At 42.0% G+C, this 26006-nt stretch overlaps 1 protein-coding gene across 2 annotated transcripts; it reads left to right on the top strand.

The window, feature by feature from the left end:
- The first annotated feature begins 4768 nt into the window (after positions 1-4768).
- prkcha (protein kinase C, eta, a) lies at positions 4769-24711 on the top strand. 2 transcript variants are annotated; one of them, XM_086181556.1, is made up of 15 exons: positions 4769-5022; positions 5227-5485; positions 9262-9325; positions 11810-11963; positions 12058-12092; positions 12173-12255; positions 13333-13462; positions 13573-13706; positions 13803-13934; positions 14468-14641; positions 16831-16985; positions 20413-20551; positions 21137-21325; positions 23543-23689; positions 23798-24708. In XM_086181556.1, exons 3-15 carry the CDS (start codon positions 9262-9264, stop codon positions 23945-23947), a joined length of 1686 nt encoding a protein of 561 aa, XP_086037682.1. In that variant the 5' UTR covers positions 4769-5022; positions 5227-5485; the 3' UTR covers positions 23948-24708. The 2 variants fall into 2 exon arrangements, with proteins under 2 accessions (XP_086037682.1, XP_086037681.1); XM_086181555.1 differs by lacking the exon at positions 4769-5022 and having other exon boundaries at positions 5133-5485; positions 23798-24711.
- The last annotated feature ends 1295 nt before the right edge of the window (positions 24712-26006 follow it).

The following is a 26006-nucleotide window of genomic DNA, read 5'->3' as shown; positions in this document are numbered from 1 at the left end:
TAAAATGGGAATCATGTGTACTCAAATACTTGGCTGTTTCTTCCGTCACCTCTGCTATCAGAAGCCATCAGAAATGTTTTGGGTTTTTTTTTTCCCGTCACCATTTCTCTCACAAATACAACAAACCCTTGCTGCTTCCCGAGGAAATAAGCTGATCTCAAACTTAACACAAGATTACCACCTAGTGTCAGACTTGACTCACAGCAGCATCCTTCTTCATCCTTCATCATCATCATCATCACGGTGGCATTCTTCCCTTGCATCATGAAAGCCTGACAAGGGAAGAGATAACCAGATGCTGTAATTTTCTACCACTTTTATCATGTGCTGGAAACATGCATGTTAACACAATCCAGAGCTGTTTTTTATGGAGGTCTGACTGCGGCATGTGCCCTCAGCCCGGGGTGGGAGTGTTTTTGTTTAGTTAAACTCACTCACACCCCGGGCCCATGTCCAGCAGCATGACAACACCATCTCCAGGGTTAAAGGATGGAATGAGGTGCAGAAGTGATGGTTGGCTCACATTAAATCCCTGCTCTCCTATTGTTTTCGAACATTATCGTGTGTTCCCGGTGTCCTTAGTTTGACCTCTGACACAGATAAACATCGTATGACTTTGTGGTTGATTTCATGGACTAAACCTGCTGCAAAAAATATTCTAAAAACATTCACTTTGGAGTTGAGGTGATTGCAGCCCTCCATGGATTAGTATCGGCCGAAAGCAGAGCCCGTGGAATATTCCTCTTCCTCTTCCTGTTTATGTTTCAATAACATCAGATCAGCGCGCCTTCACAGGTAGTGGACGTCAGAGACCGCAGCAGAGAAAACGCACATCTGCTTTCTGTTTATGTGCAGAGTGGCGTTCAACAGGCATTCCCGGCTAGAAGGTGCTTCAAGGGTCTTTTCACATTAGTGTGGTAATGCTGGCTGGCATGATGAGAGCCCTTTGCCAGTTCGTCATGGTGGCAGACTGCAATTCAGCAAATGCCATCCAGTGTCATCCCTGATGAAGAGAAGGGTTTTCCTCCATTCCCTCCGTCCCCCTTCATCTACGTCACTCTGTGCTGCTTCTCTGCTTTCAACTGATTTCCTCGCTCCATCTTTGTGTCACACTGAGAGCATTCCTCTGGTCAGACACTTCTCACTCTCCAATTTCTGCATGTTTTTTTTTTCTTTTAACAGCAGCTCAACTTATAAGTGACAACTCACCCCCCCCCCCCGCACACACACACACACACACACACACACACACACACACACACACACACACACACACACACACACTTGTCATAGCCAGTGAGACTAAAACAACGAACTCTAAACACTCAAATACAGACCCTCGACAGTGTGTCATTCCACACACATAAAAAGCCCCTACTCCAAGATTGATTCAACACAGACCTTGGAAGGACAATGGCAGAGATTTTTAAATTGTCATCTTAAAAATCAAGAAAAACAAGGCTTCAGTAAATAAACACTGGGGGTTGAGGAGTATTGCAGTACTTGCTTATTTTGGCAGATGATGAGCCCAGTGTGAACAGCTAGAAGGTCTCTGGTGGAGGCCCAGTGGTCAGCAGCGCAGCATGAGGTTCAGTCTGTGTGTTGGGCTGGTGAGTTTGGGGGGGGGGGGGTGTCTCTGCGATCCCATCAGTCCCGGACTGAGCTCTTAATGCGGCCCTGACGCCTCGCTGGCGCAGGAGCCACGCTGCCTCACATCTGGAGCCAATTAGCCAGGAGGGGCTGTGACAGAGAGCCCAACACCCTCCACCCTCCATGCTCTGACCACTCTCACAGTTATATTATTCTCATTTGAAACACAATTCTCCCCCTTTTACTCTTTGTTTTTATCTGTCACGGTTTTATGTAGTGACATTACATGTGAAATAACAAATAAAAACATTTACAGCAGCAAAAAAAGAACGTAATCTGCTAAATTGCACAGATTTATTTGAACTTTTTAATACATCTCTGCACATTACTGTCGTCTTAATCTCTGGCTATAAACACCATCAGTGAATTTAGCACCAAATGAGCTTTTACGAGTCTGGTGTGATTTGTGGAGCTTCCTCATACTGTGTGTATGCATGTAGATTTCTTACCTGAGGAGAGTTTGGGGACCCTTGCCTGTGAGACAGGGGCCGTTTCAGGCATTCGAACCCTGTGACTGATGGGTGTAATTGAGTTTGTGGTGGTGCAGATGGCGTGATGGGAATGTATACTGGCCCCACAGGATTCCTCTCGCTGGGATCAAGAGAGTTGGGAACAGGCTTCGTCATATCTAACCCTAACTTTCCCTTTTCCCTGCTGCCCTGTTTGGCATCATCGCTATGGTTCATTAGCTGCAGCTATAGGCTGGAGGAATGAGCTGAGCCGGCTCATATGGACACAAACTGGAGAATGGACTGTGGAGTGAAACTGGAAAGACTGCAGGTGGCTGAAATTAAGTCACAAACAGTCTGGTCTTCAGTATGCATTGCTTTGCCCTGCTGCATCAGTTTTGTTTGCAGGTTAACATCTTAATTATTTACATCCGAGGGGACTGTGTGTATACGTATTCCTCGTTGGGTATCTAAATGGATTTGTTGAGTTCTCCCATGGGTGCGTAGTTCAAGATTTGCTCTTACAGAGAGAAAGCAAGACTGGAGAGAAGAGAAAGTGATGCAGGGTAAAGACAGATGGGGGAGTGAAGGAGGGAGCACGCCGGCAGAACAAAGACACAAAACAAATCATTTTGGACCATAAAAATGCCAGCTCTGGCTCCAGGGTGAAACATGAGAGAGGGGAAGCAGAATATTCAAAGTTCCTTTATCACCTGAGCGAGGCAGAACTGGAGGAACAGGGGGGTGGAAAGCTCACTTGTCTTGTCCTGCCCTCTGCTGGACAGTTTGAAACTCAACGTCTTCACGGAGCTTCAGAGAGCAGCTCAACTTTGACCATTTTCATTCTGTCGTATCAAAAGAATCTAAATGCAAAATATTCTTTCCAACATCCATCATCTGCCATCAGTGTAACCTAACTGTTAGAGGCAAAGAAACAACCCATTAAGTACTTTATTCACACTCCTGCACCGTGACGATCCGCTATCTCACTGCTTCATCGTTTTGACCTCCCCTGCTTGGTAAAGTCGTGTCTAAGAGCTTGTTTACAAGAAATTCTGTATTCCAGAGATGTGTAAGAGCTGAGATCCAAGCTCTTTATTTATAACAGCTGGAGCAGAGAGATGCGGTGCGCTGACACTCGGCCGAGTGAGGTGAAAGGTCAAGTCTAACACCAATAAAGTGGAGACTTTGATCATGGCATTTATAGACAGAGCAGAGCAGGGAGAGGGAGCGAGGGGTGCATTTAAAAAGAGGAGGAGAGAGGAGTAATAGGGTTACATTTCACAGGAACGACTGCTAAGGGAGATAAGTTACTATCAGATGTCTATTCTGCTACCTTAGAATGACTTTGTCCTCTTAAATATCAATATGAAAATACTGCTGCCAGGAAATACAAATACTTCATCAGTCTGCTGAATGTTTGTCCGACAGTCACATTCAGATTTCAGCAACTGAAAACAGCAAATGAAATTTTTTGGTTTCTCAGTGAAAAATCCAGTGAAAGTTGAATTCTCTGACTTTCCATTCATTGATTAGTCAAGTTAGCGGTGAGCGCGGTCGGTTGTGTTCAGCTGACCTGGCTCAAACATTCCTTCTAACCCCTAAAGTAAGTTAGCGCATTTCACTGATTCTCTCATTTATCGTGAAGATTTTATATTGAAATACTTCTGGAAAGTAAAACTACAAAATCCAATCATTATACGTTAACAGAGGATACAATAAATAAAAACAAATTCTCAATACTCAATTCCTGAAGAATCCAGTGCACAAACAAGAATAGTGTGAGACATCTTCTGTCCAGTGTTTTGACTTCTGATCTGAAAAATATTTCCACATTCATACATCGTGGAATATTTTTCAGAAGTATTAAGGGAATCGGCTGATGATCAAACCTGCATTCGGGCTCCAGGTATGAAGATTGGAGTGAGACGCGCTCTAAATAACAGACCAAACATTTCAGGATAAAGATCCCAAGGGCTTTTATAAGTGTAAATTGCATTTATTTTTGAAAAATTAGTAATTGTAAAAAGAGACCTAATCGCTTCATGAGCACAAGCAAAAGTTGGACTTTAAAAGTGAAAACTATTGCAATTAAATGTGGGAAATTTCAAAAAGCCTTTATTAATACCGCTCCGCCTGGGGCCCGCCGGAGCTCTGATTACTGCCATGTTAAGGGAAAGGTGAAAAAAAGGGAAGTAGATCTCATTAAGAGGTCAAAATAAATAATAACAATAAATAAAGCATAAAGCACAATGAGTTAACAACTTCATTGTGTAAGAGGGTCAAACACTTACAATCAGTGTATAAACTTGGCACAATTGATGAAGGAGAAGAGTATGTGGCATTTTAGGGATTTTAACGTGCAAAAACATATCGGACACACATGATAATATGAATAAGGGTGTTTTTAGACTTACATGTGTGAGGAGGATCTTCGTCTACATGTTATTTCCAGATTTCCTGAAGTTGTGGCGTTACTATGTCAGAGTAAGGTCAAGGTCACAAGAAATCAACACGTCGTCCTGTTTTGTAGTTTGCCTGAGTAGCCACTAGGTGGAGATATGTTGTCACTGACAACAGGACAGGTGAGTTTAACGTGTGTGGTGCATCACGGTCATTGTAGTAACTGATGTTCTTATTCTCAAACAGGACTACATATTCAGCCATGTGACACGCCAAACCAACAGTGACAGGTTAAGGGCATGTGCTGTGTATGTACTCCGTCCGTGACAAATAATGCGGAACTTCTCTTCAGCAAATGTGCGTGTGTGTTTTTTGTGGCTTCCCATTAACTGAAACCTCTTGAAACGGAACGTTTTGGGTGAACGCAGCGTTTTCACGGCTGTAAGCGAGTGTGAGTTGCTGCGAGGCGCGCAGATACCATGAACGCAGCTGCGCGCAAGAGTTGACCCCAACTGAGGTGGTATGGATGAGAATTTATCAGAGCACTTTGGTTAGTTAGTGTGGATGGGATCGTGTTTTCATATACATATATATATTTTTTTAATTTTTACTTTTTCGTTACAAGCTTAGAAATGAGATTTAACGGTTATCTGAAGCTCCGGATTGGCGAGGCGGTGGACCTCAAACCCACCACCTTCTCCCTCCGCCACTCTCTCATCTTCAGCAAGGTCACCCCGGGCCTGGACCCCTACGTTGTGGTGAAAGTGGACGACTACAAAATTGGACAAACTCTCACCAAACTGAAAACTAACGTGCCGACGTATAACGAGGAGTTCTGCCTAAATGTGAAAGACGGGAAACAAATCGAGCTGGCTGTCTTCCACGATACTCCCATCGGATATGATGACTTTGTGGCCAACTGCACCATCCAGTTTGAAGACCTCATCAAAAACTCCAACACAGGAGAGACCTTTGAGGGATGGGTGAGTAGCTGAAATGGTTAAAGTAAAAACAAAACCCTCCAAAGGGGACAGAAATCTACAAAAGATTCTGGAAACATGGCCGGACTGACATACCGGAGAGCCCTTGGGCTGTCTGTGGTGGGGTCCCCAGGTCAGGGACTGCCCACCCACCCTATGTATTTACACAGTAAGGATCCAAATTTTTGTTTAGAAAAAGATATTCTATCCAAGTCCAAACTGTTATAGGTAAGACATTCAAATAGCATAAATTCAATCTGCTGGTTGAAAACGTACTTGTTCGAACCTTAAATCTCAGGATGTTTTATTTACTTAAACCCTGTTGGAACAGTTTAGACTTCCAGCGATATTAGCCATCATTAGCCCTCACTGCTAGCATGGCTAGTGGCTAGCAGGGATCTTTGGGGTAGTTTGTCAAATTAAAGCTGGTGTTGCTGTTGGGGTGCTTTAGAGGAATTATGGTGTATCTTATGTTTAACTAGCTTCAATGAAATATATCAGCTCCGCATCCAAGCTAGCTGTCAATGCTAACAGCACTTGCAAAGGGCCACTGTGATTCCCCACAATCCTTCAATATTTCTACGTTGTGCCACGGACGTTACATAATTGTGTGAAATGAAACACGCGCCTCGGCTCGCGCCGAAGCTCACCACCTTGTCACTGTCTCTCTGAGTAGCTTGGCCTGTTCTGTCTTAGACACTCAAGTAAGAAGTTTATGAGAAAATGACTCAGCTCCCCACTTGACGTGTGAAAAGTGTTCCTGATGAGTTCATGGCCTCAGTCGCTAATTTGAGGTCTTCTAAAATACAGCAGGATGTTTATTTTGTAAATAAAGTACATAGAAGTTCAAGCAGCTTTAGGGTGGGACTAGTTTGTGTTTTTGTCTTACCAACCTTTTCACAGTGGGTTTTACGTTCGTCGAAGTTAAAAGTAACATTTTGGTCCCCTAAAAATGTACTGCTTTTTGTTTTATTCCTTAAAAGACACTTGCTGTTTTTTCTGGTGTGATTTAGTGCAGTCCTGTCCCCCCCCCCCCCCCCCCCGAAAAAAGGAGCATCATCCGCGTTCTGAAACCACACATTCTTCAACAAGGTGTCATCTTACTTTTGTTGGGGATAAAAACTTTAAAACCACAATGCAGGGTGCACAGACTCCCCAGCCTTCACTGATGAGCCATCAATAAACCCATCAGTTCACAGAGACGATGTGCATCATCGAAACCCGGATCAAATACCTCATGTAGAGCGCCGCTTTAGTCCAACTGTCCTCCTGACGCACTTCAAACTGTCCCTTCAAACTGGAGTTTCCCTTCTCTGACTTACTTTCGTCCCTCTTGGTCTGTAAGCCACTGCAGGTTTTGGTGAACGTAACCTGACCCTGTCAACACCTGGAGCAGGCTGAGTTGGTATCGACAATGCACTGAAACACTCTCCCCCACTCTGAATTGTTTCTTTACTGGTATGTTGTTCTCCAGTCAACACAGTTTTTAAAAACTGTTTATCGAAACATGTCACTCTCACAGCAGGAAGTACCGTTTCAGATACCAACACCAATCCAGCCCATTAAAGCCACGCAAATCCTACTTTAGTGCGGAAAAGTCTCTTGGCACATCAGTGGGCTTGTAAAAGTGCTGTGAGAAAGTGACTGAAGTGTATTCAGACTAGACCTCTGACAGAAAAGTCATTAATTCCGATGGGTTAAACAAGTCACTTGAAGAATGGCTGAGTGGATTCGAGATAATTGAAGTTAGGAGTAATGAGAAATGGCGTGCACGTCTGTGAGTCAAGACGAGAGTCTACGGGAATCTACGATGACAGCACTCAAGAGGGCTTTGCCTCGATCCTAACTGAGGGACGGCAGCGTAAGTTTGTCTTCTTCTTCAATTCACTTCAAGACTGTAGTTTGCGTTGTTACCTGGAAGAGCGGAACAGGAGCAGTGAAGGTTTTTGTTTTTTTTGTTTTGTCTGGTCTGGTCATGTTTGACTTGTGAGGCTGCAAAGGCCGATGCACGAGCTTCCACACGCCCACGCCGCTGTTCATCACCACGTTCCCATCGTCTGATCCCAGTTACAATATTCACATAGCCCTCCTTACCGCTTCTCAGCATGATGCACCTTGACCCACAAAACTCTGAGCCTCGTGCACGAAGCCTCTGCACCTAACAAATTCAGAACATTACTGGCGTTCATCGGCTTTTTGGTTTGTTTTTTTTTGTGCCAACCTGCACTTTGTGCTTTGAAATATTAATAATGAGAAAAAAACTAACATCATAAACATTTAAATGTTTTTTTTACATGAAAAAGAGTATAATGTTGTTAAAAACTTTATATTTCCATATTTTGATGTTGCAAAATCAAAATAATAAATACAACTTTTAGTAGAAGTGATCAAGGCTTGTTTGCTTTTGATGTGAAATGAACAAGGCAGAAAAATATTTTCTTCATATTTTTTTCTGTATTTTTTTCTTCTTCCTCTGAGTTGAACTTCTCCTATCTAATGGTTTGTTGTTCATTTATGTTAATGTTCCTCCTGTTGCTTTGTATAAAGACAATTATATAATTAACACTTAAAAAACAACAACATCAACACTCCTGCACACTCCCGTGAGTTATTGTCAGTACTGACATTTAAAATCTTGAGCGTTGGTTTCCTCTCACTGAACCCCCTGACACTTGACCACAGCGTGACAGCCAGCAGAATCGTTTCTAATAGAGATACAACTTAAAGTGCCACTCGACATTTGCCTGCAAAGTGTACAGCTCCGCTTCACTGAAACGGGCCCCGTCTTCTAAAAAAAGAAAGAAAGGAACTTCCTCCCATTTGTTTTAGATGTTCTACTTTACAGTCAGTGTGCTCTCGCCTGCTGTGCCTCTTCTAGATCTGACTTGCATTCTGCAACTGAGCTGTTTTCAGTGGCTGGGTAATTTAGTAAATTCATCCCTGCATTGCTCCCTTGGTATTGTTTACACCGTTTGAGCTAATGATTAGCGGTCAGTTGTTCAAGTATGCGATATTAACAGATAATGCAAAGAGGAAATATTAACCCTGGGTTGTCAAGCCTGAAAGTTTGGTTGAAGCGGCAGCTGAAACTAAAAGTTCCTGAGTGTGAGATGAAGTCAAATGAGGTTTTCACAAGTGCATGCTGAACGTGCACAACTGCAAACTGATGTGTCATTTTGTGTAGGCGCTCACAAATTTCCGCGCTCGTTGTATGCGATAAATATAGATCTTTTATTTTAGTACATGCTGATCTAAGTTTCCATCGTGCTTGAGGAAGTGTTTAGATCTGTCTGCCTGTCCACAAAGACCCTCATCTCTGTAGTTTATATTTATATGAATGCATGCTTGGTCTGCTTGGACATTTGTGAGTCGCCGTTCACGTCCTGAACTTGGGGCCGTAACCTCTGCAACTGGCCCGACCTGCTAAACCCGCTTTGTCGTCTGTCACGGTGTCTAAATTCCTCCAGCATTACGTGCAAACCGAGGAATGCAAAAATATGTTATTTAGTGAAGGACTGATGATCAGCCGCTACAAAAAACTTGTTTTTATGATTGCACATGAGCTGTTTTTGCTCTTATATCTCCTCAGGTATAAGAAATACTTTGTAAAATGAGTTTTCTAGTTTGACCGTTTTCCTCTCTAATTGCGTTGATGTCATTATATAATCTGTGAGAATAAACTGCTCTTGTATGAGTGGGTGGGTCTTCTCTGTCTTTTCTATTGCTGAGTTAGCGCATAAATAATAATAATAATTGTGTTTCTCGCTGTGTGTCTGCAGATGGACTTGGAGCCGGAAGGCAAGGTCTACGTCCATATTACGCTCACTGGATCCTTCACGGACGGTGAGGCTACTAGAAACAGAGCCCCTCGCTCACTTCCCTCAGTCCTGAGCCTACAGAGTCGGTCCCTGTCCTCTATAAATTCTCTGCGACCTTTTAAAAAGAGTACAGACTCTGGAAACAAGTACACAAGCATGCGTACTGTAAGATGGACACATGCGTGTGACGGGAGTAGTTTGGTATGTGGCAACTACACCTTCTGACGAACGTTCGTTTCCTTCAGACAATGAAGAAGATGAACTTTGATGTCATTGTTAGTTTGTGAAGTGTCTACACGACGGTTTAGCCAATGAAACGTCAGCTAAGTGACACTGACGGACGCGTTAAGCTGGCGATGCGTCACGCTCCTCTCTCTGCTGCCACCCAGGCTCACTGTCACACCGACATCATGAATTACACCACTGATACGTTGCACCCAGGGCTGTTTTGATGTTCTGTTCATTCAGTTTCATTTAAGGAGCATCTCTGCAAAAATGAGGTTCATATTTATGACTCGGGGACATTTTGATGGGTTTAAATCAGTTTTGGCGCTGCCATGTGTCTGTTCTGCTCGTTATCTCTGTGTCAGTCACCCAAGTTACACTTCCTCTGTCTCTGGTACACAATTTTCAACATGAGAGAATGCAACAGTGACCAAAGTGAGAATTAGCAAAAAAAAGAATTAGATCGCCAACATCATGACAGTGTGCAACGCGGAAGAGAGGCCTAGTGTTTTTAGGTTTTCTGTCTGTCTCATGAACGTGAGCTTTAACGATAGAATTTATTCAAATGTTGCCCCGCCCCCCTAATTTTTAAAAACTTTTTAATGTTATTACTTTATAACCTTTCCAAATAACTTCTTCAACGCTAACCATTAAATGTAATCTCACCCCCCTCCCCTGGACTCAACTGTTTAATCTGTCGTTATACTTTCTTCTCTGAAATGCTCCTTGTTTTTTATCCGTCTCACCTTCCTGAAGGTTGTCTGGAATGTCTGCTCTCAGCAGTCAAAAACTTCTGTCAAACATTAGAATTCACCCACCAAAACTTTCAGATAAGTGTTGCTTTTTTATGTTACTGTGTGACTGCAGCAGTCATGTGATTCAAAGATTTCTGTTGCTGAAAACTAGCTGACCTGACCGTCTATGGGGAATAGAAAGTTATGAATTTTGTACGTTTAACGTTGGAAAAAAGTCCAAGACTGAGCTCGTCAGTCAGCGGCAAAAACAAAACCACAAGCTCATAACCATTTATGCTCAATTGTACAAAAAAAATCAGCAGAAAGCCTGGAGGTGTATTTGCCGTCATATTAATTAGAACTTTTTGCCCCCCCCCCCCCCCCAATATTGCTGAATGTCTCAAGAGGAACAGAGAGTGCAGGAATTATGTTCTCATAATTTAACCAAGCGCATTCATGTTCACTGCAGTGACGTTTGGTGCTTTACACGACACACACCTTTTATTCTTTGCCTACCAAAAAAAAAAAGAAAAAAAAGAAGGGCAACTCAAGTTCAGTTTTTTTTTAGTCTGAATTACATTTTTCTATGAATCAGTCATTCGGAAAACAAATAACATAGCATTTCGTAATAAAATGCCATTGAGGCTCGATAAATAATGTTGAATTTTCTTCTTCGTCCAGATGATTTCATCCGAACAACTCCTTTTAGAAATACATTTAACATTCCGGACATACTTGTAGGACTGAAACTCAAAGTAGTTATTTAGAGGTCAGAATTCTTGAGTGTTGTTGTTATAAGCTTCTAGTCAGAATGCAAAGCTGTCTGTCATGCCACAGCTGCAGACAAGTTTCCATCACACGCGTGTGGTCTTTAACACTCGACTAATAGTGCCGCTACAGAAGATAATTACATGCTGCAATATACAAATTCCACACCGACACACACAAAATATATCAACACAGTCCTGGTGTTCTGTGGCAGCTGCCCTCTGCTGCGTTTGTGGTGATATTGTCTTTTCTCATGTGTCTGGGGAACAAAGAAAGAAAGAAATACAAGAAATTCTGATTATTGATTATTTTTTTTGTTTTATTAAACAAAAATGCTTGTTGTTGAAATGTAAAGACGTGAACCTGTTTATATGTAACGATCACGTGAAATAACCTATTGATTTCAGACAGTTCATGTTGAATTAAATCAAATAATGCCTTCTTTCATTACTGCTTAGAGACAGAACTCAGTTTGCTTTTTCATCCAGCAGCGATGGTGCGACTTAGCTTCCGCACTCATTTAGAGCTCGACACCCACGTAGATGCTACATTTTCCTTTTGCTTGGTTATCAATAACGCTTCCACTGCAGTATGGGAAAGCACGTACAACAGAAAAGTTCTTTCTGGTTTAAAAAAAAACAAACATGAATGAACATTTCTCAAGGGAGTCGATATTCACGTGTTTTATCATGTAAGTGAAGTTCAAATGCCATCATGTTTTCACATCTTGGCAAAAGTGCTTCTTCATCTGTGTGGTAAAAGACAAACTTCCCCATTGACAGACGGCGCCATCGTGAAGGAAAAGACCTATAAGCAGTTTACAAGGGAGCGTCAGGGGGCGGTGAGGCGGCGAATCCACCAAGTCAACGGACACAAGTTCATGTCTACTTTCCTTCGCCAGCCTACCTTCTGTTTTCATTGCCGAGAATTCATCTGGTGAGAAAAAGGGGCAAGAACCAGTAACTGCTACCCGCATGTAACCTGTGTGGACTGTAAACTGGGTCTGATTCTGTCTCTGTCTGTGTCATAGGGGTGTTTTTGGAAAGCAAGGCTACCAGTGTCAAGGTGAGCAGGCCACATTTTCTCTTGAGACGATATCTAAACGTATGGAGTTCTGGGTTTAACACAGTGTTTATATTTTACAGTATGTACGTGTGTTGTTCACAAACGATGCCACCAGCAGGTCGTCACTGTGTGTCCACGCATGAAGAAGCCAGCACAGGAGCAAGTACGTGCTCTTCCAGCTCAACAACAGCCATCACTGCAGTTGCAACTTGTACCTTCTTTACAAATCAGATCAGTAACAATCCGTCTCAACAATTTCAAGCAAATTGTCGCCGTGTATTCCTTTTTTATTTCTTCTTCTTGAAATTCATGTTCTCTTTACAGGAAGGATAAAGATGGTCACCTGCTACACACACACACACGCATATGCCCACACACACACCCCTTATACACACCTGCAGTGTTCAGCAGCCTGCATAGGTTCCTGTTTTTGTGTTGAGCAGGTTACTGGGCTGGAACGCATCACTCAATGTTTGTAATGGCTTATTTATATGTTGCTGTATAGACAGCTGTACTTGTTTTAGTCTTAAAAATATTTGGGGGGGGAATTCAGAGATTGTTAATGTCCAAATGAAAAGTCCCTCTTTTACAAAATCGGGGACTAGACGAAAAATAAAATTTTCATAATATTCTTTATGACTGGTTAAAGCAGTACTTCACTTGAAAAGTGTAGTTTTCCTTTCCTTTAAGTGTCTTGAGCTCAAAAGCATGGCTTTTCTCCACTGCAGTACTTCTTTTTGACAACATGATTCAGAAAGTTTCAGCCAAGTATGGTAGTAGATAGAAACTAAATTAGGAAAAAAAAACAGAGAACCACAAAATTATCGCAAAATGTCCATTTTCAAACTCTTTCAAGCACATTGTAGGGTACGTGAGCTAGAAACACACAAGCTAAAACCCCTCTGGTTCAGCGCTCGTTCATGGTTCCGTTGAACAAACTCCCTCTCTCACTGGTCTACTGAAACGCTGAACTGGAAGTGGAAGTGTAGTTTGGTTTTAGCTCAACTTAAAGTGTTAGTGGATAACTGAGCATACGGCTGGCTAAAGAAGATGCGGACTTAACCAGACGATATGCTGGAGAGTATCCAAACGGACGTCTTTGAACAGTTTTGCTGCTGAATTTTTTTCAGTACTCAAAAGACAAAACACACTTTTTGCGTCACTAATTTTTGGTTTTTTTTTTAGATCGTGATGCCAGGTCACACATACTTTTGAATGACTGTGTGTATTCTGTTTGCAGCCTATAAACCAAGGCTTCAGCATTAACGTACCTCACAAGTTCAACATCCACAACTACAAGTCGCCCACCTTCTGTGACCACTGCGGCTCTCTGCTCTGGGGGATAGTTCGGCAGGGGCTGCACTGCAAAAGTAAGAACCATGTTGACACTCTCTCAAATTCAGATTTCCGAATGTCATAATTGGTGTTTTCTTCTGTGTAAAGCTCAGTTTTCCTATCTGTGCTCTCTCCCTCTCCTCAGTCTGTAAAATGAATGTTCACATCCGCTGCAAAGGCAACGTGGCACCAAACTGTGGAGTCAATAGTGTCGAACTGGCCAATAAGCTTGCAGAGATGGGCCTGCAGGCCGGAGGGCTGTCCAAACGCACCTCAATAGTACGAAGGCTCCAGAATTGCTCAAACGAGTGCTAGCTCTTCATGTGTCTGTAAGCAGGTAAATAAAAGCATACGATGTCTTCTTTCTTTTTACAGGCCAGAAGTGCAAGCCAGACCAGGACGCCCTCTGAAAGAAGGGAGAGTACTGAAACTCTGCAGCTCACCCCTCGACTGGGCATCTCAGACTTCACCTTCCTACAAGTGCTCGGCAAGGGCAGCTTTGGCAAGGTGGGAGTGAATGAGTAAGACGACGAATGGAAATGATCTGTCAGTGGGTTCAAACACTCAAATTATGTATTTAAATGATCCGCTGGCATTGTTCCAACAGCCACGGGAGAATCCATTCGTTGGCTGAAGTATGTCCACCTCTGTAATGGTATTTCAACCAGACATTTTCTGGAGGACTTAACAAAACATAGTCAACCAGTGGGATTAGATGTACCTGTTGACATGGATGCCATTCTTGTGCTTCCTGTCCATTCGTGGTTTTTAGGATATTTAACCGGAGGATGTCTCCTCTTCTTCCCTGAAATGTGCTATTTCACCTCCTCGACTGTGTCCTGTGACTTCCTATGGAACATGGGTAGAACACGAATGTCAGTTTGGGGTCAATTGATGTCTGTACATGAATAAACGAATCCCTAATTGATATTTTATTTTAGTCCAACATGGAAAAGGCTGCCTTGCTGCAATTCATGTATTTTACAAGTCCAGTGATGATGATTTTCACCTATCAAATTGTGTCTGTGTCATATCTACAGGTGATGCTGGCGAGACAAAACATCAGAAACCGCGTGTTTGCCATCAAGGTGTTGAAGAAGGACATCATTCTGCAGGACGATGATGTGGAGTGTACGATGACTGAAAAGAGGGTGCTGTCACTTGCCAGCTGTCACCCTTACCTCACTAAGTTGTTCTGCTGCTTTCAGACACCGGTCAGTTTAAACCCCCTCACATATGGACTCAATATTGTTAAATATGATCCTTAGAAAATGTTATGCTGTTTGAGAGGTGGAGGCATGACAACGTAGCTCATCTATTGCTACAGTACCATACCCACACATGACAGATCATGTCATGTTTGTTAATTTAGCATGAGCCTGTTCTTACAGGACACCGTCAGCAGGTGGCGACAGCGTCTTAGTCGTGTGTCTGTTGTGGGAGGGTGAGAGACAGTAAATGAAACTGGGCTTGCAGTGACAGGACAGCCCTAATCAGCTTAAGGTGTTTGAACATCCACTGACCTACTTCACTCTGGATCAAAATAGAGCCGCGTGAAGAACTGATCTCCTGACCCGTTCACACCTACACCTGCGCGCGCACACCCACATACACACACACACACACGCACACAAACACACTAACTTATGTTCAATGTCTTCAGTTCCCTTTTACAAAGTAGAGTCACATCCTGGTTTTTTTTTTAATTATTTATAAAGCAACATTTTGAAGTCACTGCAAACAAGCATAAAATTATCTGGTTTTAAATGAAGAATTTAGGATTGTTGCATGCTGTTTTCTGCAGTTGGGAGCTTCTCTCCCGTATGTGTCAGTTTTTTTATTTAAGTGCAAGTGAGGGGTCATGGAAACTTTGAGAAAAGGGAAGTGGTTGTGTCTGCTGTGAGGCGGAGTGGCATCACTTGTCTCTTTTACCAAACGATGCGTCTCTTTCTTTAGTGCAACACTTTATCACCCAGTGCTCATTAGAATCATTAATGAGCAAATTAAATCGAATCAAGAGAGTGTAGCAAAATAAATTAGGCCTGAATTTAGAAATTAAAACTCAGACGTGAATTTCATCTGAGTTCAAAATGGCCACCTCAGTTAGTGGAAATTGTTACATCAATATATGAGTAAAACGGATAAAAGCCATTCACAAAATACATAAATGATGAATGAAAGCATTAATAAATCACAACAATTTTTTCTCGCACTTTCTATCGATTTGTAAGTGTTACAAAGAATTAGAACTCAGTCGAGATGGTTTAAGAGGGGACGGTTTGTTCAGCTGTGCAGTCAGACCACACACAGAGGAAAGTCTGTCTGTGCTACATATTATTATTAAAATTATACATGTCAGGTTAAAAACCAGACCACTCGAAACCGCAGAGCAGCTAAACAGAGTCAGCTATGCATAGGCACCCCACACACACACACACACACACACACACACACACACACAAAAGCATGGACTGTTTTTTTTACATCAGTATGGTAGAATTTAATTAATAATCCACACAAATTAGAAAATGATTCACCGTTTAGCTCTGAAATAAAGCGAAGGCTTTTCTCCATGATTTCTTATTAAATTAGCATATCAGAAATTTCGTTACGCAAATTTTTAATTCCTTTATTAAATAATAGTGTCTGAAACCACTGGAAGTTTACAACAAATATGGCGTTGGAGTCTTTCAGCACCATAGACAGCTGTTGTCAACCCTCATAAGCTCACTGAGTTACTGTGAATCTTCATTTCAACAGACATGACTGCCTGTCTGCATGTCTGGTTATTAAAAAGGTGCCTTTAAGGTAGTTTGTGTTCATATTATCCCTCTTTCTATCTCGTCGAGATCCCTCTGTTCGGGTTTTCTACAATGTCCTCCAGTTGTAGGGAACATCGGAGAGTTTTTGAGGTATTTTAGTTGGTGAATATTTCAATTTTTGGGTGTCAGTTGGGCCTTTTTAAGAGGACAGGGCCTGTTTAGGTTGAATGGGCTGAAGCCCTCTTATTCCTGCCTGTCTTGATCACTTGAGGATAGTTTATACGAAGGTCTGTGCACGACATCCTCCAGCAGCACTTTTTATCAGACCCTCATTTTCTAGATCACATATCGACCATAGCCTGTAATGAGAAAAAAAGATTTATGGATTTGATCAGTGTTTTTTCACTCCACTAACTTTAAACTGCAGTTAGTTGCGCTGCAATCCATTATACAGACATGAAATTTATGGGATGCAGCCATGTATCATCCTCTGCAATCTCAGCACAGTCAGTTTAGTAATAACACAGGAGGTGTGTGTGTGTGTGTGTGTGTGTGTGTGTGTGTGTGTGTGTGTGTGTGTGTGTGTGTGTGTGTGTGTGTGTGAGATGAGTGTAAATCTCATCTCCTCTTCTACTTTTCAGGACCGTCTATTCTTTGTGATGGAGTTTGTGAATGGTGGCGATCTGATGTTCCACATTCAAAAGTCCAAGAAGTTTGAAGAGGGGAGAGCGTGTTTCTACACGGCGGAGATCACCTCTGCTCTCATGTTCCTGCACAGCAAAGGCATCATCTACAGGTGTGAATCAGACACACACATCAGTGCACTTTGAGCACTTCGAAATTTTCACTACAAACAAACATTATCTTAAGTTTGACTAATAATCCCCGCATAATTATGTTTGCCACTTAATTTATCTCTGGTTCTGATTCTTTTTAATGGCTGAAGAAGTTTTAAGAAACTTCATTGCAGATAAACAGGATCTCCACAAGTTTTACGGTTTGTCATTCGTAAAAATATGTCATTATTTCTGTTGCGCTGTTCCTAAAAATATTGCCGCTCAATATGCTTTACAATAAAGACCACAGAATGCCTACGATAAGATGGAAATGAAATAAAATCACAGTAATAAGTTTAAAAAGAATGGAAAGCATCAAACTGTATGAAAGTGCAGCAAATGCAAAGCTAAGTAAAGCAACCGGCTTGCTTTGCTAAGTGTGAGGTTTGAGCTCTGAACATAAGAATCTGTAACGTCAATCCTGTGGCGTAAACTCACACCCAGAACCACATGGCACTTCATGTGAAAGTATGTATGCATTTAACAGACAGTAAACAACATTAAACTTGCAATTTGGAAATGGAAAATGTGAAATTGTGGGAGCTAACAGTGAGTTATATTTAGTGCGTCAGTCTGCAGCACATTGCACGAGTGCTTAAGAGGCCACACGCAGTTTGTATGCAGGAACTAAAATAACAATCCAAGCTTGCACATCAGGCTGGTATTCCAAGAGCAAAGCCTTCGCTGGCCCTTAAAGATAAATTTGTTACCCCGGCAACTGCTGTGTTGTGTAACATGCATATCTTTTAGTGACTCCACCAGCTATCTCTGTTTGGCTGTCGGGGTATTGCTCTGAATCCACGCTGACAGATGTGTTAAAATGGGGATTAATGCTGTTGTTTACATTATATAATACATCATTTTACAGAAAGAGCCCAAATTGGCTAATTAATTCATAATTAATGTAATAAGGAGAGCTAATTAAATCCAGGCTACGTGGGTAGAACACGACAACACGAACACCTCCTGTTTAATGTCCCGCAATCCAGCCCTGCAATTCCTACTGCCTTTGAATACGATCATAATGTAAATTATATTAAGGCGGTGTTATTAGTGATTAATGAAGCATGTTGGTTTATTTTGGGGACTTTTGCTTTCTTGTCACCATGTAAGAGAACAAAATAAGGAAGAAGTTTTATAGAAGATTAAACAAGTTCAGTCACACAGCAAATAACTAAGAGTACTTTACTCCTGATTGACTATTCTTCTAAATTACACCTGATGTTTGCATACATAAGTTTAAATACCTTGTGTCAGTTAATCCAGATGTATCTAGTAACCACAGCCAGATAAACATCTGAAGTCTGTGCGTCACAAAGTCCTGTCAACACTTCCTTTATTCGTTACGTAGGAAATTTTATGATTGTGAAACTTCATCTTTGGCTCATTTTAGTACCTCGACGTAGTCAGCAGAGCAGATGGTGCGAGTCACTGTGGAAATCATGCTACAGGACTGACCTACATCTGATCCGGCCCGAGTTAAATCTGTATTTTCATTGTGGAGGCCGATGTCAGGGGATGCAGCAGTACAGGAGAGCTCAGTTCTTCACATAGTGACATATTGTCATGTACAAGTTGGTGATAAAATCATGGCAGTAAAAGTACAAGAAAGTCAGGTCATTTTTCTACTTTTGCAATGTCACTCGTAATCCATCCATCCATTTTCTTCCGCTTATTGGCCTGTAACACAGGTCCCAGTGGCCTGTAACACAGGTCCCAGTGGCTACAGGCGAGAGGCGTGGTTCACCCTGGACAGGTCACCAGTCCATCACAGGGCCAACACATAGAGACAGACAACCATTCACACTCACAGTCACACCTACAGTCAATTTAGAGTATCAATCAGCCTCGTCCCCTCTTGATGTCTTTGGACTGTGGGAGGAAGCTGGAGTACCAGAGAGAACCCACACAGGAACAGGGAGAACATGGAGACTCCACACAGAAAGATCCAGTGCCTGAGCCGGGACTCGAACCCGGAAACTTCTTGCTGTGAGGCAACAGTGCTGACCACTGCACCACCGTGCAGCACCGTCACTCGTAATTGACCTATGAAATTAAATGTTACAGGGGGAAAAAAAAATCTGTTTTGATGTCGATCAAGTTTTCACATCCACACTTTCCCTTTTATTGTATTTTCTGTGAAGCTCTTACTTGCTCTGACACGCTGTATAAACTATGTAGTCTTAAGATGTCATGATGTGTGAGTTGCTCTCTTTGGTCCCGCTTGTTAGGCTGAAGAGTCACTGAGCGCATGAGTCAGTGTTACACAATCAGCTTACAGTAAAGACAAGCAAACCAGATTAATCCAACCACACCAGTGGTGCTTGACCAGCAGTTGCCTGCCTGTCACTTTGAGTCTTTTAGTGTTTCCCTTCAGTTAGTTGTTCTTTTCAGATGGAAGGGGGAAAGTTTGTCAGTCGTAATTGTTGTTCTTCTCCTGCGCTTTAATTTAATTTCAATAATACAGGACATTGTGCCTGAACCTAACAGGTTGGGCACCTCATTCACAAACAGGAAAACAAGCAAGCATCCACAGCCATATTACATGTCATTGATAACACTTCCATTAAAAGTATGTATATATATATTTCTGGCTATTTTGTGATTCTCCATCACTGTTTGTTTATTCAGCTTGTCCTCTCTGGTCCCTGGTCTGGCTTCTTCTTACAGTTCCATGTGTGTGTTTTCTTTTTCATATTCAGGTGAAATATCCCAAAACAACAACCAAAAAACAAAACAAAACCAGCAACCCCTAAGTATTTCCATCTATAGGCTTAGTTCCTCAACACTATCATGAGTTTCAGGTTGGATTTAACTTGACTTTTGACGTTTGGGATCGACTTCTGTCCCCCAGGATAACACTTTTTCAAGCTTGTAGTCTACCTATTAATGTTGCCCTCAGGTGCGGGCTGCGTGTGCCATTAGATCTTAGTGTGCTGCTGTCTTTCCTTTAAAACAAATAAATCCATATTGTTCGGCTATATTTGTCTCGGATGCACAAACAACAGTAATTGCAGCTTTGTGTTTTCGCAGAAGATGAATAAATACTGAGATGATGTCACTTTTTCCTTCTTACTGGACCAAGTGGTCATCTGTTTTTTTTTTCCTGGATGTCTCTTAATGGTCAAGCAGTCAGCTGTCAAGTGTCTCCTGCTGCTCCTGTCCTCAGAGGACCTTTTTGTCTTTTTGTCTCACCGCAGCATCACTACCTCCCTCAGATATTATTAAAAACAACAGGGCGTAACTGTGGACTGAGCACAAATGTACACTTTGGCTTCTGAGTAGCTTCCCGCAACTGTTTAACATATTGATCTATTTATGTCTGCAGGATAATAGCATCCTAAAAAAACAAACTAATTTTCTCTGTTTGTGTGTTATGGTTTCCAGGGATCTTAAATTGGACAATGTTCTTCTGGACAAAGACGGTCACTGTAAGCTGGCAGATTTTGGAATGTGCAAAGAAGGCATTTTTGAAGAAGGGGCCACTGCAACTTTTTGCGGAACCCCAGACTACATTGCCCCGGAGGTCAGTTTCTACCCTCAAGTAAACCTAATACACACACAGTTACTAATTTACGTATAAAATTGTCTCTAGCCTAAATTGGAAAGTGCAGCCATATTTTAGCTTTTTGTAACACAGGTCTTCTGAGTTCATATGAAGCCGTTCCCAGTCCCATCCTCTCTCCATCACACCACCTCACCAAAAACAAACATTGTGGTGACTGCCCGTCACTCCAACGGCCTCCTGACTAACTGGAAGGCAACACACCTGCGAGGTCGGCTTTGTGAACCGTGCTGTTGAAATCCTCGGTCGTGATCCCCTCACCAGAATGCACCCTAACAGGCGTGCCTGGTTTTCAGAATGAGGAATTAAGATGATCTGTGTGTCCTCATGTTTGAGAGTGAGGTTTTTTTTTTTCTGACCCAGACTGTGTGTCTAGATTTATGAAAGGCTCCTTTGCTGCCCTTAACACTTGCTCCTCAGTGTAGCTCCCCTGGAAACTCACTAATCCGAAGCATCCACCAACTGAACCTGATGGGGTGGTTGACTCTAGCATTCTCTGAGCTGTGCTGGTTAACTTTATAGAAATGTTCTAACATGTTTCCCCAGATCCTCCAGGAAATGCTATATGGGCCCTCTGTTGATTGGTGGGCGCTCGGGGTGCTACTGTATGAGATGCTGTCAGGACACGCCCCATTTGAGGCTGAAAATGAAGACGACCTCTTTGAATCCATCCTGAATGAAGAGATTATTTATGCATCTTGGCTCAGTGCAGAGGCGGTGAATATACTCAGAGCTGTAAGTCTAATATTTATGTATTCAGTGGTTCGCTTCCTGTAACTATTCCTAATAGTATAATGGCTCAAACATGGATGCAAGCCAGGTGTTATTTTTTTGTTGTCCTTGTCTTTTGGCAGACTTTGACCCTCCTCAGATTGTCTGTCAGGCTCAATACAATTGCAGGAAAAGTCTAGGAAGTTGTTGTTGTTGTTTTTTTAACTGAACAAAGATAGAGGAAAATTCAATTTCTCACTGGATATGGGATGAGTACTGTGGAAAAACCAATACGCTGGGAACAGTGACTAAAGAACCTATTCCCCACATTCCTGGATAGTATAGCACAAGCCTGCAAACTGATAGAGAAGGTTGGAATATCTTTTGCTCTTCTGCGTACAGATTTTGTTGCTAGATGTCCTTCAGAGCAACTGACTGGCAGCCCTACAGAGCTCTGCCAGCCAGCTGTTTGGCCTGACTCTTACATAACTATATTAAGGCATGCTCCACTGCCCAGCCACAGAACACAGGCTATAAATACAATACCTCCTCCCTCCGTTCCTCCCTGCTCTGCACCCTGCTCTCCTCTTATCCTTGTTGCTACTCCAACATGCTTGAGGAAGCGCCGGACCAAGCTGATTTCTGTCACTGCTCTTGGTGTCACATGTTACGTAAAGATATGTGTGTGAGTGGATTTGAACATCGCCGCACTATTTATACTGAAGGTTGATCTGCTGCCTGCCTTGTTCCTATAAGAGAGTTCATGTAGTTCACATACCAGTGTTGTGGTGTAGGAAGGATCTATTGACTGCATAACCAATGTTTTCAGTTTTGGTGAATTGGAAATTAACGCTAACTGAAGGTTAGTTTAGTTAGTATGAAAATGCTGCATAAATAGATGACCAATTTTGATCAAATTAATACTGCTTAATTGTAAGGTACAATCATTGTATTTTACAATACAGATAAAATGCGTTACAGTTGCCCTGAGCCACGTAGGTGTCATTTGTATGTCAGTGCACAATCCTAAAATGTTACACGGATATAAAACAGCCTACATTTGAAATCCTCGCATATTTAAACAGGAGCAGACTGCGTGCTTGATGGAGTTATGCTGACATGGCTTGCGAGGAGGTAAAGATGGCACAGCTGACGTGTAGCCATGGAAAAATGGCATCAATTGCAGTGGAATTTTTTTTTCAGTTTTGTGGTCTGATGGCTCCACAGCTGGTCTGTGTAACTAAATTATTTCCACTCAAAAGGCCAAACTTGTGTACTTGAGAGTTTCAGCTATAAATCATGTCTTCAGTCATGCTAGCATCTGTAAAAGACTGCATGTTAGCTTGTCAGGCAACTGAGACAAAACAATTAGACGAATTGAAGTTTCACCATAAACTTTCTCATACTCACCAGAAACTATGTGGTGTGCACCAATTCTCTGGTTTTTACTCATCCATAATAACCATATTTTCGTGATGCATGTGTGCACGTTTATTATCACTGTTAAACATCAACAACTGAAGGTTTCCTGAAACTGAAGATCCATCTTAAAGATACGCCTCTGAAAAATCTTACCAGTATACCAGGTGTATTTGCGTTCATGGATTCGTGACACAAACTTTTTTCCCCTTCTCCATATCTTTTCGTTTGTCCTTGAATGCCTCAAATGGAGTTCTCTGTTTACTTTCACATCCACTTCTGTATACTTAATGTAGGAAGGCATGTAGTTCTGCTCACTGTAGGCCTCACCTCTGCTAGTTCTTAGTGTTTAGAGCTGGCATGGCCAGACAGATTAATCTTCACAATGATTTGGGGTTAACTTAGCCACTGTAGCAAGTAATTTACTGCTCTATTGTTTCATTGTGCACAACACCAGGAAGTTGCAACAGCTTTTTTGCACTTTCCTGAACTTGGTTGAAGGATTTCCATTTAGCGTTTTGTGGGAGGTGTCTGAAACAGTTCAGTGTGTGTTTTTGACTTGGGAGGCTGAGACTAACGCTGTCATTTTGGATGGAATCCAGTTTGGCATTATACCAAGAAAAAAAAACTGTTGCGATACATTTAAATGGAGGCATCTGTTGTCCTCCCTTCAGTTAAAAAAAAAAAAGATAAAATCCCACTGATTTATAACCTGTTTTAGTTGCAGTTGTGTTATTGTCTCACATCAAACAATAATGCGCTGATTCCTTTTTTATCTTGTTCGATGTGTATGTGAGTTCTCCCATTTTCTTGTCTTCACAGCTCTTGACCAAAAACCCAGTCCGGCGTCTGGGCTGTGTGCCATCAGAGGGCGGAGAGACTGCTGTGATCAGCCATCCCTTTTTCAGAGACATTGATTGGGAGAAACTGAATCGTAGGGAGATAGACCCGCCTTTTAAGCCAAGGATTGTAAGTCTTTCTTTTTGACAGGAAAGGGTGTGTACAAATAAAGACATTTAGCAGTGTTTGACTTTGTATCACCCTGCTCATAAACACTTTTGAATTATTCCTCCTTAGAAAACATCGGAGGACGTCAACAACTTTGACCCCGATTTTACTCAGGAAGAACCTACTCTCACGCCGATCGATGACCCCATGATCCCGTCCGTCAATCAGGAGGAGTTTAAGAACTTCTCCTTTACTTCACCTGAACTGCTTGAGAGCTAAAAGCCTGCACACTGATCCACCCATCAGCTGGCTTTTGCGTCGCTCTTCTAAGTGTCAAAAACTCTGTCCAGTACAGTGTGACACTGCCACATTCCCCAGAGACATGAGGGTGTAAAGTCGTGAGGAGTCAGCCAGACACATGCTTAACAAGAAATGTGACTGGACTTTATGAACTCTCAAGTACACCTCGATGGACACGTGGCATGTAATCAGTTGTTTTTTAAATGACATGTTTTTTGACATTGATAGGGTCACTTTCAGTATCTGTACAGAAAATGTGTATTTGATATATGGTTCTTTTTATAAATGTGTTAAGAACATGACTTTTCTTCCAATGAAAAAGCACAGCATGGTTTGAGTTTCATTTATCCTCCTACTAGACTGCCAGCCGTTCCCAGAAAAGACAAGCAGCCGGTTAAAGTCCGGGAACAACTGACGGAGTGTATTAAATAGTTTCTCAATGACGTGACCCTACTCTGGGGAGAAAAAACAAAACAAATACACACGGACACACACACACAGTCTCTCTTGCAACATGAAGTCCTTCCAAACTCACAAAACTTAAATGAAGCTTGAAAAAGAGCAGTAAATACATCTAAGATTGAAAAACGGTGACAAATTTGTATTACATTCAAAATTTTAAAGTTGCCAAGGAAAGTTCCACACAATTTATTATATCTTCGTAAAATAATTGCTGAAGTCATTTTATGACAAAAAAAAATATTTTTTTGCTACCTGAATCAACTCCTTATGATGTTTTGTCTCCAGTTTTTGTGTTTTCTGAAAAACTTGGAAAAAAATGACTCGGGCGACTATTTTAAGAAGGCGATGGTGTGTATTATTTATCAGACGCACACAAAATGTGGCATCCCTCTCAATAAGCTTGACTTTAATGTGATCTAGCTGGCATGTTGAGGATGATGCAAGATTTCATCTTCGGTGCTTCATGGTGCTACTTCCTCAATGGAGAAATGTGACCAAAGCATAAACTGGTCAGGCCCACAGTGTTGGCATGGTATTCGTTGATCTCATTCACAGAATCAGCAGGCTTAAGTTTCTCAAAAGTTACTGGAATCATTCTGCATCTCATTTTATACACCGATGTTCGCAACAAATCCAGAGCCTTTGAAAATCTCCCGTGTGGCGAAACTAATTTCTTTTTACCGACGCTGAAACCTCCCCCTCTGCGTGAGAGGAAACCAGCAGTAAATGGAGAGCCAACTTGAAAGCTTCACTCTGAAGTGCAGGAACACTGGCTAATCATCTGCTGGGGTCGTTGCAAACCAGTAGAGTATAAACAGGAAACCATACAGCGTTGGTGTGGTGGCCTTTGATAGAAACAGGAAGAAAAGTTAAAGAGGAATGATATTTCTGTGTGACACTTCATTGCATACATACATGTTTCTTGCTTGTTGTAAAAGTGAAACAAAACACAAAGAAGGGAAAACAAAAGAAAGTCTTGCTTTAAGAGGAATGGTGAACAATGCAGTGAGTCCCATGATGAACCTGGCCTGATATGGAAACCTCCCATCCTGTTAGTTTGAGGGAGGAAGCCTTCACATCTGTTTATCTCGTCAAGGAAGATTGTGTGGCTTCTGACAAGAGATTTTTGTGTGTATGATGAAGCTGATCTCCCTCTTTGTTACAACAGTGCAAAATCAGGATTCTTTTTGATGCAAAGTCACTTACAGGCGCTAAACGTATCTGTTAATATGATAGTACCTCGTTCTCCACACTCTGACTGGCTACTTACTGTACCCCCCTTTTCCCCTGCACATATCCATGGATGCACTGTTTTTTTAAACTGGGTAAAACCTGCTGAACAAAAAGCCAATTGATCTCTTTGACATTGTGAGTAGATGAGGAGTTGCCACTCTTTTCTTTCTGAGACATCAAAAAAGTCACTGAAATTCTGAGCCTCCATGGTGTATATATTGTTGATGGAGGAGCCCGGCTGCTTGTCGTATGTAGGTGGTGGCAAATTACCATATTAACTCACATTTTGTGATGCAAGCAGGTGATTCAGTGGGTAGAAACGAGGCTTGAGATCTTGTTCTTG

Source organism: Aulostomus chinensis, chromosome 17 (assembly GCF_037954235.1).
Source record: "Aulostomus chinensis isolate RoL2024-O1b breed Wild chromosome 17, RoL_Achi_v1.0, whole genome shotgun sequence".
In the NCBI taxonomy this organism is placed as follows: domain Eukaryota; kingdom Metazoa; phylum Chordata; class Actinopteri; order Syngnathiformes; family Aulostomidae; genus Aulostomus; species Aulostomus chinensis.
Note: the sequence above shows the minus strand (reverse complement) of the source record. Positions and strands in the feature narration are given on the sequence as shown.